The sequence below is a fragment of the Orbicella franksi genome, chromosome 1, assembly GCF_964199315.1.
Source record: "Orbicella franksi chromosome 1, jaOrbFran1.1, whole genome shotgun sequence".
NCBI classification, from domain to species: Eukaryota; Metazoa; Cnidaria; class Anthozoa; order Scleractinia; family Merulinidae; genus Orbicella; species Orbicella franksi.
In genome coordinates, this window is record NC_138145.1 from 2,511,098 (window position 1) to 2,525,102 (window position 14,005).

Genomic DNA, 14,005 nt, shown 5'->3' on the forward strand with positions numbered 1-14,005 from the left:
TTATACAAAAAAAAAAAGAATTATCAACAGGAAATGTTGTTCAACAATAGTTATCCCCCCAAAGAGTTCTTTCTTTTCCAATACACTGTTTTAATTGAGTTGCATTTTCAAATAGTTTATGTTTGCTATAGTTGCTAGGAGAACTTGCAAGCAGGTGCGCGACAAAGTCAACTGACCAGCCCCTGGCCGGGGAGACCCCATCCGTAACTCCTTATTAGGTAAACGGTTTAACCCATCTTGGGCACTTCGCTTCTTCATGTTTCGCAGTGGCGGAGTTCAAGCGGTACAACCCTAAAGAACCGAAAACGGCGCTTATGGAAGAAGAAGGTCAGTCAATTTAACTCTTTTTCACCATATTAACTTCAAGGACTTGCATCTTGGTTGTGTAATTCAGCCGGAGTTCATAGCTGGGAGTCGATCTTCGTTGATAGCTACGGGAAGTAGAGAAGCTAGGAGGAGGAATCGATAATGACAAACCTGCTAGTGTAATCATTTTTTGCTGATATTGTGCGCATTAGTTACATTAACTGTCTTCTAAAAGCTGTTTTGTTTTGTTATATGTTACTCTGGAATAAAAGCAACGTAAAATCTGTATGGAAAGATATAGGTTAGGTGCCGTGCTGCAGTGTAAATTCGTCAAATCGTTCAGTTCAGCACTTCGTGATCATTCTAACATTCAAAACAGACTTGAGCTCCGCGATGTTTGTCATGCGCGAAGCTTAATCCAAGTGCTAAATTTAACAATAACATCACCGAAATATGGCTTCAGATCAAAGTCAAACTCTGGGCAGAAGTGCACAACATAACAACAGATATGACAATGCGGCATTGAGAAGGTTGCGAAGATTTACGCACAAAAATTCCGTTTCGTATCAAGACAAACCATCAACTGTATGAGCTTCTTTGTGACAGATGAGATTTTACATGTAAGCTTTCTTCAGTTCGGCAAATCTCGAATTGCAAGGTCTAGAATGGACTCGTGCATAACGTATGATCCGCTGTTTTCGAACCCTCATGGATGGCATGTGACGGCTGTACCGAGAGAATTTAAGCTTACCTGTTGTCACAATTAGATGTTGTTGTTTTTTTTCTTGTGAAAAAAGAAATGTGAAAGGACTAGTGGCAAGAATTTTTTCTTTATATTTTTAGATAAAAGTCAGTTAATTCCCAACATTCGAACAACTACTGTAAATAATTAATATGGGAACATGTCGGTTTATATCTTCCTTTGGTAAAGACGTCAGTTTCCCTCTACAGTAAAAGGCTGGTAAACATGAAACACATGTAAGCATACGTACAAGCTAATAAAGAAATATGATATGCTTCCATTTTGATCAATTCTCTTATGCTTCGTAAATGCTAGTCAGAACATTAGGTTGTCAGCAGCTGTAGAGATGGTTTGAAGAACTTTTGATAACACTCCACCTAAATTAGACGAAACATCCAACTTTTATCCATAAAAATAAGTGTGCATTAAACCATTGTTGTTGGAATAAATTTCTTGTAGATACTTGAAGTCAAGAGTGTGTAGGTCCAGAAAATATCCATATCCCCACCATGGAGGTTATTTCACATAAGACCCCCCCACCTCCCATCTCCCTGGAGTTTCCATGTTTTGAACATGAAAATAACTCTCTCGCCCTCAGAAATTTCCATGAGAATTATGTACACCCCCTTTGGCAAGGAAGAATGCTAAAGTTATAGTAAACACACAAGGTTGTCCAAGCTACACATCACTGCTGTCTATTATCGATCAATTGCAGCATCTGAAAAAGGTGCGCATGAAGAAAACTTGCAGCAGTTTCTTAAACATGCTTCAGAAGTAATCAATAAAAGGTAACTTGTTAACTGTTAAATAAAAAAGAAATTGTCAAATGCCTGTATGGCCGCGCCCTTCCGAAATCTTAAAATGCAGTAAATTTCCCGTGAAGGACCATGCAAAATGTGAATGAAATACACTGAATGCAAATATGGAGGACCACACAGTTGGTGCCTGGGACAAGTTGCATGAAAGCGAGGCTAGTCGGGCTTTGATGTTTTGTTTTGACAATGCTTCTCCAGAAAAGTCTTGCTTTATCGTTGATTTGGTCCATTTTGTGTTCCTGAATGCCACCAGAAGGGAGTGAAATCTTCCACAGCAGAGAAAGTGTTTTTTTTTTTCAGTTTGCCCATTCACCTCTGAGGATGTTCACAATCACGGAAGGAACTGTTTAGTTTGTTCGTTGCATTTCAGGCTGGAAGATCTTAGAAAATGTGTAAGGGATTGCATTTAGCGCCAAGTCGTTGTCATTAGGCTCAAAGCATTGCTGAAATCATTACATCTTTTCTAGCATCAATAATGAAATGAAAGGCCAAAATTAACAAACTAGGCTAGTCACCAGTGCTTTTTGGTCCATAAAGTGGCTTTGTGTAGACTGGTAACAAGTAATGAGTTCTTCTTGGAGCCTCACGATAAAGAATAATTTTCTGTTTCAAGGGCAACTGGCAGCTGATCATAGTCTATTAATTTGGCAAAAAGTTACTATAGTTTTTATTTATGAGACAGCATTTATTCAAAGAAAATATGCCTGTGCAATCGAAATCTGTTCCAAACGTGGGGTGTGTCTTATAATTGAGTATGTTTGCGCCACAAAATACAATTTTGCCAAATTTCCCTGATGATTAAACTTGTCAAACATCCACTAACATGTCATTCACTAACATTCACATCATCGTAACCAGAGATTTTTCTGCATAAAACAAAAAGTGTTCCATGTTAACTAGCAATAAAGCAGCTGCCTACCAACCCCACATGACAAGCAAAAAGTCTGATAAGATAGATTATTTTAAAGTAGATTTTGGCCTAAATCAACGATGAAAACACACGATTTTGTTCCGTGATGAATGTTTAACCTCCAGGCATTCCATCCATCTTTTTGCGAATAGCCTGGAAGCTAGTTTTTCATCATCTGGTGTGAAAGGACTGTAACTAGCCAATTTGGAAGTATATTGTTGTTGTCGAAGTGAATATGGTAAAAAATTTCCCTGTAATTCAGGTTGCGTCTTATAACTGAATATTTAGGAGAAGTTTTCAGTTTGTAAACTTGATAAGCTTATGTCTAAAAGTTAACAATGCATCTCATAACCAAGTGCACCTTATAACTAAGTGCACCTTATAAGCAAACAAATACAGTGAAAGTGATTTGCAGATTCTTACCGTACTTAATTTTTAATTAGTTGACTTGTGCAGGGCTTGAAATTAACAAAATCCTTAAGTTGGCATTTGGCGACTAAGTGTTAAAAAATAGCCACTAAATGTAAATTTTTAGTCGCAAAATCAAATAGAAGAAACACAATTCATAGACATACACATGACATATTTAATGCTCAACAGTTTGTAATGCATTATGGGACGATTTCGAACAGGGGTAGCCATTTTGAAGTTTTCAATAGAGGGAGAGTCATTTACCTTAGTGTGCCTTAGAATAATCAAACATGGCGATCCAGGTGGTGATCAAAGAATCGTGGCTTTGTTTGATTATATCTATTCAAGTAAATTGTGTCTTTCATCCACAAGTAATGTTCTTTTTCCTTTGAGATTACTGCTAGCCCTTTTAATTTGTGTCAGTCAAGGCAAAACCTAGTCACAAATTTACAACTACTCTCGCTTTTCTAATCGCAAATAAGTAAAGTTAAGTCGCAAATGTGACTGTACCGGTCACAATTTCAAGCCCTGTTATATTTGATTGTCAATCTTGAGACCATGAGGGATTCATATGGGCCCACCCATTACTCTAAATGCTGCCATTTAAATTATGGTCACCTTGGTTTCTTGCTGTTTTGACTGTGATGTAAATGTCACAGTGGGATCCTAAAAAAATGGTTAAGTTGTATTTATCTTGATTTGTGTCTTTTTTTCAGATTCAGGCAGCCGTGGCTGCTGCGACTATGTGCTGACGGTATTATCTGTCGTCCTGTTCATCTGTACTCTGCCATTATCACTATTCTTTACTATGAAGGTATGATGCCAAAATGACAAACCTTCTGATCCACCTACAGTAGGTCACCATGCATGACTCTCATTGATAAAATGCTCAGAATTTTGTTTCTTCTACTAAATTCTATTTAGTTCTTATCTCCTATGTTACGCTTTTTTTTTTTTTTTTTAACAAAAAAAACAGATAGTTCAAGAATATGAGAGAGCAGTCATTTTCCGTCTTGGCCGATTGCTGCCTGGAGGTGCAAAAGGACCAGGTACAGATAATAATAACAATTTATCCTAGGTTGCGAGTTTAGAAAATCTAATGATTAGTGTAAGTTACTTTTCATAGTTTCTGCAAGGCATGTTATCAACATTTCTCCTGTGTCCCTAATGTCTCCCCTTGGGAACAATTTAGTTACATTCTGCCGTCGCATTGTAAAAGGACAAAGGTTTAAACAATGTTGAAATATTTTTAAAAAGGCTTCGTCTTTATTTTCTTTTAGGATTGTTCTTCATTTTACCTTGTATTGACTCCTATCAGAAAGTTGATCTGCGGACAGTCTCCTTTGATGTGCCACCACAAGAGGTAGGTACTCAGTGCTGTCCTGTCTTCTCTGCTAATCTTCACTGAAGGTTTCATATCTTCATGGAACCATCAAACACATTTTTGAAGCAGGCCATCAGGTCTTTTAATCAGAGAAACCTATCAAAATACTTTTAAATCATTAACACTTCAAAATGGTGCAACAAAATGCAACTTCAAATGGAGGTTATAAAGTGCAATACGGAAGTTGCTATGGAAACTATAGGGGAAGCGCAAAATTTAAAAACAAAAAGTAAACAGGCTGAAAGCCAGTTTGTTTCGTCCGACGAAATAGTTGTTGACCAACTGAAACTAAATGCGAAAAACCAAAACACTACTAAATCAACACAAATGTGGTTGAATGTCTGGGAAAAATGGGCAAATGAAAGAAAATTCAACCCTAAACTGGAGGAGTACGAGCCTGAAGATCGAGATAAAAAGTTACAAATGTTTTATGCTGAAGTAGGTACCAAAGATGGATTGTTACAATCCTGAGAGTTTGAAGTCCATGCTGGCAGCCCTTGACCATCATTTGAAAGAACATGACTAAAAGTACTCAATTATACAAGACCGTGAGTTTTATAAGTCCAAGTTAGTGTTCGAGGGAAAAGTAAAACATCTTAGCTGGCAAGGAAAAGGGAAGAGGCCTTATGCGGCAAGTGCACTGACAGCCAAAGAAGAAGAAATACTTTGGACGGCAAAAAATCTCAGCAATTCCAGTCCAAGAGTTCTTTCTCAGACAATGTGGTGGCTTTTCACTCAGCATTTTGGACTGAGGGGACGTCAGGAACACCATTCAATGGAAGTCGAAGACTTTGTATTTTGTGAAGGCGACTGTGGAACGGAGTACATTACATTTGGAGAACATCCAACAAAGACAAGACAGGGAGGACTTAACACAAAACGTCGCACAGTTTTGTCCAAAATGTTTGTCACTTGTGGTGCAAGATGTCCAGTTCAATTTTTCAAGCAGTACCTAAGTCGAAGTCTGCTAGAGCTTCGAGACAAACGTCCATTTTACCTTACTGTGATCAACAATCCCAATATAGAAATTTGGTACAAGAAGCAGCGGCTTGGCGTTAACAGTATCGACCTTTGGAAGTATCTAGCAAGAGGCTAAGTAATCACATTGCCAGGAAGACGGTGGTAAAGAAACTGAGGGCAGCAAATGTCAAGAGGCAGTCTATCTTTCAGGTGACCAGCCACGCAAATGAAAAGTTGCTGAAGGACTACGATGAAGGAAGTGAAAGGGAGCATCAGGAGATATCACACATTATCAGCGGAACTCCAGACAACAACCAGACAACAACATCAAACAGTTCCCTAGGATTTCCGGTGTGGTCTTTTCCAACCAGTACAAAACAGATCCAGCAAGCAAGCAGCAGCCATCATGCTTTCACCGTAAACAATTTCCACAACTGTCAAGTCACGTTTAATATCATTCAAGGACAGTGCGGTTCACCTAAAAGTTCAGATCAGCATTAACTGTCTGTTCGAGCTAACTATTACGGAACAATTATAAACTTATCATCGCTTAACTGATTTTTCATGCTCTTAATATAAAAACTTGATCAGTTCATAATGTTTTCCCAAAAAAATTCATGTTTGGTTTACTTGTCACAAGGTTGTAATTGATTGGTTGAAATAAAACATGAGAGAAGTTTGGAAGCCATTACAGAGTTGCATGTCCATAGAAGCGTAACGGTCGCGTTTAGAATATTATAAATAAAAAATTGTATGATCACTCGTGCATTTCATGATATATGGTCACTCGTGCCCATATATCAGGAAATGCACTCGCGTTCATACAATTTTCTATACATATTTAGCTTCCTTCATTTTATGAAATTGTAATGGGCTACAGTTCTAAATACAGGGCACGAAATTAACAAAATCCTTACGTCGCCATTTGGCAACTAAGTGGCAAAAAATAGTCGCTAAATGTAAATTTTTAGTCGCAAAATCTAATAGAAGAGACACAATCCATAGACATACATGAAGTACTCAATGCTCAAGGGCTTCCAATGCATTATAGGGCGATTTTGCACAGGGATAGCCATTTTGAAGGTTTTGAGAGAGTCGTTTACTTTAGTGTGCCTTAGAATAATCAAACATGACGATCCAGTTGGCAATCAAAGAATCGTGGGTTTGTTTTATTATATCTATTTGTATAAATTGTCTTTAATTTTTTTTTTTTTTTTTTTTTTGTATTTTGTTTTTATTTGTAAGTTGTGCAATGGACAAGCAAAGAGATACTGTAATGCTAGTTTTACAATTTTACATTAAAAAGGGATAGACACACAAAAAAAAAAGAAGAAAAGGGGAGGTAAAGAAGCCTATTACAATGTAAATATAAATAGATCTCTACATCCATCATCACAAAAACATAAACTAAATTAACTGAAACAAGGTAGAAATTTGTTCCATTTCTTATAATGTTTTACCAATTTATTGCTGTTAGCTGCAATTTTCTGTTCAATCTGGCAAGTTGCTTTAACGTTGGCCATGAAGACCTTTAGAGAAGGATGTATGATATTTAATTTACAGTTATAAATATAATATTTAGCTAATAAAATAATATGGTTTAGGATATGAAAGTCCTCTGCGACATTGAATACACCGAAGATAACATTTTCTAGTGTTAAGGATGTCGAGATTACCTTTTTTCAGAAATCCAGGAACAAAGCAACTGCCAGAAAGATTTTGTTACATTGCAATGAAAGAATAAGTGCTCAGGGGACTCGACTTCTGTTTGACAAAAGGCGCAAAGTGGAGAGTCAATCATTTTGAGTCTGAATAATTTTTCATTTGTAAAAACAATGTTATTTAACAGCTTGTACTGAAATTCCCTAGTTTTTGTATCATGTGTGACCGTAAACGGAAGAGAGTAAATCTCTTTCCATTCCAGAGAAAGATTTGGATACTTTAGTTTTATTTTCTTTTGAGCAGAAGGCGCCGTTTGCTTTTTGCGTTTAAATTCATTGTAAAGCATTTTCGAAGTGACTTTCAAAACATTTACCATAGCGTTTTCTATGTTAATTTGAAACTTGTCATTTGAGGGGGGACAAATATGTTGCTGACTTTGTTTGATGATAAGCTTCCATTCATCGGAAATAGCATTAACGATGCCCATTAATTTAAAAAGGTGGACAGGAGATAGTCGAGCTTGTAATAATTTTTCACTTTCGAGAAACCTACCATTGTCAGATATCAAATCTCCTATTTTAACAATTCCATGGAAAGCCAGGTGTTTTATGTAACACGACTTGTTCTCAATAAGGATAAACTTATTGTTCCATATTGTTTGGTTAATAACATCGTCATAAGAAACAACGTTTGTTGTGCTAACATAAGACCACGCATCGAGACACTCTTTGTAGAAGTCCGGTAGATAAATAGGAAGTTTACAGGTCTCAAAATTGCAGCATAAAATCTATAAATTGTCTTTCATCCGCAAGTTATGTTCTTGTTCCTTTGAGATTACTGCTAACCCTTTTAATTTGTGTCAGTCAAGGCAAAACCTAGTCGCAAATTTGCGACTACTCTCGTTTTTCTAGTCGCGAATAAGTAAAGTTAAGTCGCAAATGCGACTGTATTGATCGCAATTTCGAGCCCTGAAATACCACAAAGCCTCAAATTAGTGCCTGAGTCCTTATTTCAAATATAGGATAAGGCTTGTAAGGAGACTTGTTGGAGGGGAGAGTTGTTCTGAGGGAAGCACTTATTTGAATTTTCAGTTTAGTCTTAAACATCAATCTAATGTAAGTAACTTAAGTGCAAAGTTTTCCATATAGTAGTTCACAAACTGAAACATTGTACTAATTCTCAAATCTGCTCATGTTACTATAATGGTAATCACCTGTTGCTCAACATTGTCAACACTGTGGTAAGCCTTTGTTTAACTGTTTTCTCTAAAGGAGGAAGGGAGGCGCTTATTTAGGAGTTTGGCCAATACAAGGGGCACTTATTTAAGGGGGGTGCTTATTCAAGGAATTACAGTAGCTTAATTTATAATTGTTTGCAGGAGCTTTTTTTGGCAGGGGAACTTGCTTGGTTTTCCGGATTGATTGGTGACCAGTAATTACATCCAGAATGTAAAAACTTTAATATACTACTCTCATTTCAGATTTTAACAAAAGACAGTGTGACCGTGGCAGTAGATGCTGTGGTGTATTTCAGAATCCATGATGCCACTACTTCCATAACTAATGTGGAGAATGCCAATCGTTCCACCCGTCTGCTGGCACAGACCACCCTGCGAAATGTGCTGGGGACCAAAAACCTGAGCGAGATTTTGGCTGACCGTGAGGTAATCAGCCATGTCATGCAGGTAAGAACTTTATCGTACTTTATTTTTGAATGGTTATTTTTGTAGCCCAGTTATCATTGCTATGGTCAATTCTTTCGTAGGAAACTACAAGCTGTGTTTGACAAGTCTCTGCACATCTGTTAGAAATAATTCATTGAAAACCAAGAGTTTTTCTCCTTGTTGGTAGTTATCATCAAGTTATAACATCTTACATTAACATTAATTTAAAATGTGTGTCTACCTTTTAACAGACCTCGTTGGATGAGGCCACTGATCCTTGGGGTGTCAAAGTGGAGCGTGTTGAAGTGTAAGTAAATATTTACCCAATTTTTCCTGTTTTAACCATAATACATGTCAACTTAGCTACACAAACAAAATCAAGGGTCATTTAAAGTTACAAAGATTGCCATAACTTACCGGTAATGACCTTGTTATCTTGTGGCAATTTGAGTCTTAGTTCCCCATTGGATTTATGAACTTCTTCTTTGATTTGCAGGAAGGATGTGCGTCTTCCTCAACAGCTTCAGAGAGCCATGGCAGCTGAAGCTGAAGCCTCCCGTGAAGCTCGTGCTAAGGTATATCTAAAAGGTTTTTCTATTCAGAGTCTTTGAGTGGTTGGTAAGCAATCCCCGCAGTATAGCCATAGTATTTGTGCCTTGAAATTCTGTTTTTCTCTGCTCAATGTCGAAACTTCACCATTTTAGGTCATTGCTGCTGAGGGTGAGATGAATGCCTCTCGTGCTCTGAAGGAAGCTGCTGACATCATTTCTGAGTCTCCTTCTGCTCTCCAGCTGCGATACCTTCAGACGCTGACAACCATCTCAGCTGAAAAGAATTCCACAGTCCTTTTCCCTCTTCCTGTGGATTTCCTCAGCAGATTTTTGCCTGATAGGAAAGGGTAACTAGAAAGACTGAGGAAACTTGAATTTCACTCATCGATGCAAGATATTTCACTTTAGACATTAAAGTAGTCAGAGCTTTTCATTCTAATGGTATGCAGTAGTTTTTCCTGGAGAGCAATCTTCGCTGACGTCCTTGTTTGCATTAATTTTTAGTTTGTATAGTGTGATCCTCCAGGTGAGGGTAGTTCTGAAAAGAACTGTTGTTGCCTCTTAACAGATGTCAACAACTACCGGCGCCTTACGAACAACTTATCCACGACGGAAACAAAACCGACCAACGGATTTCTAACAGACCGACTTGATTTGACCAACAATAGACGGACCAAAAAGCGACCAATTTTACTAACGATAGATGGATCGAAACCAACCACAGACTGATGACAAACTTTACGCGAGTCTTTCAGCCAATACCAACACTGATGGCTAAACTGACCAATCACTTTCAACAGACCAAACTTATAACATTACGACTGACAAACGCTATTCACGTCACTCGGAAGATGACTTCCGCTCAGGTTGTCGAAACGTCAGTCAATAACAACAGTTCTTTTCAGAACTACTCTCACCCCAACGATCACACTATACGAACTACTGATACTCCTGGGTCCAAACCATTTGCTATGTTCCATTGATTTTTATCCTTATTAACATACAACTTTTCACAGAGAAGGCTTCATGCTAGATAGAAATTGACTCCGAACATTTAAAAGCTTGTGAAACGTAGTGATTGGTTAATGTTTGGCTCTTTGGGCATAATATGCACAGAGAAATTGGCTTCCAAAATTCGCAAAATTTCCAGGTGGGAAAAGCACTAACTTTTTTGTGGTACAAGGATTATTTTGGTAGTAGGGACATTATAATTATCATTCACCAATGGAATTCCAATGGACTGTCTTTGTACTCTGAACCGGTTATTTTTTGCTTGAGATCTTCATTTTAAACTATTATATGGTTATCTGCACATTTTCTAGCTGAAAGGGTAAGCTTTGTTGAAAAGCAGCTAAGTTGAGTTTGGTGCTAAAACATTTTGCCTTTTACATAAGGCCAAACAAGTATTACGCATGCAATATAGTAGTGCTACAATATATCAAATAAATGAATGCCAGGTTGGCGACAGGTTATTTTCTCTAGTTGTAGATGTTTCATGTGGATCATGCTTCTGGTTATTTTATGTACAATTGTTTTTTGGCAGCTAGGAGTAATGCTGAAGTGTAATTATTATAAAATAGTGAAAATTGCTTCAATGTCGTAGTTGGTTTTAGTGATTTAAAATACTTTAATAGTTGTTGCCAGTTGCAATAAAATTACGCTAGTCAGATCATCTTATGCATCAGGGTATACTGACTGACAGGCAGGTGAAGCCTCTTGATGCAGGTGCTTATGTCAAATTTCTTGGCCAGTTGGCCAGAACTTGAAAGTGTACCTCCTCCCAGGGCTGACGTGTGACACAGTGTCATGCCTGTTTCATGAGACCTTTTCATTAACTAGTTGATATTATTATACTGAAAAAGAAACAAAGGTTTTAGTTGCTAAGGAAACCTTTTTTGGCTGTGACGGCTGGCAACTGAAACAATTATTTGTCAAATTGGAATTTAATGCTGTATTCACACTTCGAGAGTTAGTCCTTACTCCGACAGGGTTGCCACATGTCAGGAAATGGTCAGGGAAACAAATTCTTCACGGTCAGGGGATAGTCGAGGAATTTTATTTGAGTCACGGAAATTTGGCATTTTGATGAAAAGACAGGGAAAACTGAAATAAATTAAACACTGCTGATTTAATACTATTGAAGGCTGGAAGAAACATTTAGGGTCACCATCTGTGATCTCAACGATTGACCGAGTGGAAAACGCGGCTGTAAGGGAAGGCTTGAAGCCACTACTATACCTGCCATTTTGTATTTATTTGGTCAGGGAAATTTTAATTTTATCAGGGAAAAGTCGGAATTTTGAGAAGTGATGTTTGTGGCCGCCATGTCTGACGAGGGACTAACACTCCAGACGTCCGCTTCACTAACTTGTTACTGCGGTAAAATGACCATAGTCAACTTTAAGGTTACAAATAACTAAGTATATCAAAGTATAACTAAAAAACGCCTTGAAAGAGCTTCTAAAAGTCAAAATTGAATAATAAACACACTAGAGTATTGATCTGTGTCTGTCTTCCAGTGAAATAAACACTATTTCATGCAAACTTTATTGGTAGGTAAAATCGACATTACTGGTAATACAGGATACAGAGCAAAACTTCCTGATCTCGAAGGTTTCTAACAATATTATGTTTTAACCTTGTTCTTTGATTTCATTGTGTATCACATCTCTATCCTCCGACCATGATAAGGCGCGTTTTTCTCCGCACACAAAAGATATAAATACACTCTCTTTGTTATGCCCTTCTTCGGTACAGCTTACATCGTCTTTCTGAGTTTTCACTAGTTTCTTCTGAATGTGTCGGTGTGGTCACTGACACGGACCAGTTTCTCTCTAGTGGTGTTCTGCCGTGATTCTAGCTGCTTTTTTTCGGTTGGTCACACAGTTAGTCACGTGGCAGATAGTTGCTCAACTTTTTTGACAGCATGTTTTAAAAGGCCATAACACCAATTTTCAGACCAATGTCATGCGTGTTGTTATGGTGAAAGAAGAGGGATTGGATGGACATTGACCAATGTCTTGGAAGACCTTGATTATGCGGATGATATTGCGCTGCTCCGACACCAGGACATGCAGGCAAAGACCAATGCCTTGGCATTGGCATCAGTATTTTCGTTCCAAATTTCGTGAAATTCTAATGAGTGGTTCTTGAGAAATAGGCGTATTTCCGAGAGTGCAATTTTTCATTCAATCGCAATTTTTTTGACTTACTACGCATGCGTTGCATTTAACTGGGTTCTTTTGGTAACAAAGAAAAAGCTGAGAATTGCTGGGTTCTTTGCATCGTTACCTTTTCTAGCATGTCTTTGTAATAAAAGACTAAAGCCATCAATACACCACGTTCAATTCTAGAGAAAAATAATACAGATAGTGCGGGTGTTGAGTAAATAAAATGATCGCTCTATTGACGGCATGTTTGTTTTTTGCAATCCTTGTGCACGCGCTGAATTGCATCAGCAAAAGCGCGCGCGAAAACTGTGTTCGGCCACCTTAAATGCTCAAGGAACAGTGAAAAAAGGTTCTTTGGTAGGGCAATTAACAACTTCTTGTAGAAAATACGAAAAGCAACGTGAATACTTTTGGAACAACTTTTGAGCAACTTTTTGACTTTTGGGGCAACATTTAAGCAAATTTTTGAGAAATGTTGAGCATGGGCAGCTAGCCGTACTCTCCATTTTCTCGCTCCGGGAGGTCGAGGGCGGGAAAATGATGAGAGACCCTGGGAACGAGGCTGCAGAAACCTCCGTTGGCGGGGTGGGGGTGGTGGGGGGTAGAGGGGGTAAAATATTAGGAAAAATGGAAAATTCTGTGCTCATCAGGCACACGTATGTGCGCTCATGTCTTGAAAGGGTTAATTAAACCGAAGGGCAAAGATTTTATGGTAGTTTGAAAACTTGCAAAATTACTGAAGGATTTGTATGGACAACCATTGGAGCGTGACTGGAGGGCAAAACGTTCTCTTCCCATACAGATCCTTCTAATTTCTAACGTCCATAAAAATTCCCTCTCAAGGGATATAAACCTGAACATTTCTTCCCATAAAAATCCTTCTAATTTCTAACGTCCATAAAAATTCCCTCTTAAGGGATATAAACCTGAACATTTGCATGTAGGCTATATATTTGTAAATGTTCGTTCCATTTCTGATAACATTATGCACTACCAACGACTAAATGTGTGTTATTTATAAGCACCGTTGCAAAAGGCCTATTAGTTATTCGGAGGGTGTCAATTGGGTGGTGGCTTTTTTTTTGGCTAACGGTTAATTCAGTTTGCTTACGGTTAAGAGAAAGCTTAGAAATTAATTACAATTGTTTTTAAAAAGCTAGAAATTTATTTTCATCAGGTTTAAAAGAGGTAGAAGAGTATTATCACGATGGCTAGGTGGAAAACGCGGGACCGGGATCCTGGGGTACGGGGTACGGGGTCCCGGGGTGTGGAAAACGCGTGGTCTGGTGGAAAATGCGGGGTCTACGCGGAAACCACGGGGTCTAAGAGGAAAACACGGGGAAAACCGTTTTTCGAGGAAATATGAATTTTCTTCACTAAAATGAGAAGTCGAAATTTTGTTATTTTAAAATTGCAATGAAAATCAATTCC

The 14,005-nt window shown here is 38.0% G+C and overlaps 1 protein-coding gene across 1 annotated transcript; it reads left to right on the forward strand.

Moving 5' to 3' along the window:
* The first annotated feature begins 227 nt into the window (after positions 1 to 227).
* Positions 228 to 12,476, forward strand: LOC145485241 (mechanosensory protein 2-like). Its single transcript, XM_081463949.1, has 8 exons — positions 228 to 327; positions 3,901 to 3,998; positions 4,161 to 4,233; positions 4,465 to 4,547; positions 8,671 to 8,874; positions 9,105 to 9,160; positions 9,350 to 9,428; positions 9,558 to 12,476. Exons 1-8 carry the CDS (start codon positions 315 to 317, stop codon positions 9,753 to 9,755), a joined length of 804 nt encoding a protein of 267 aa, XP_081320075.1. The 5' UTR covers positions 228 to 314; the 3' UTR covers positions 9,756 to 12,476.
* The last annotated feature ends 1,529 nt before the right edge of the window (positions 12,477 to 14,005 follow it).

What these genes read in the sequence shown, in the direction of transcription:
- LOC145485241 (XM_081463949.1), top strand. An exon ending in TAATCAGCCATGTCATGCAG is followed by an intron (nt 8,875 to 9,104) that starts GTAAGAACTTTA and finishes ACCTTTTAACAG; the next exon opens with ACCTCGTTGGATGAGGCCAC. An exon ending in CCCGTGAAGCTCGTGCTAAG is followed by an intron (nt 9,429 to 9,557) that starts GTATATCTAAAA and finishes TCACCATTTTAG; the next exon opens with GTCATTGCTGCTGAGGGTGA.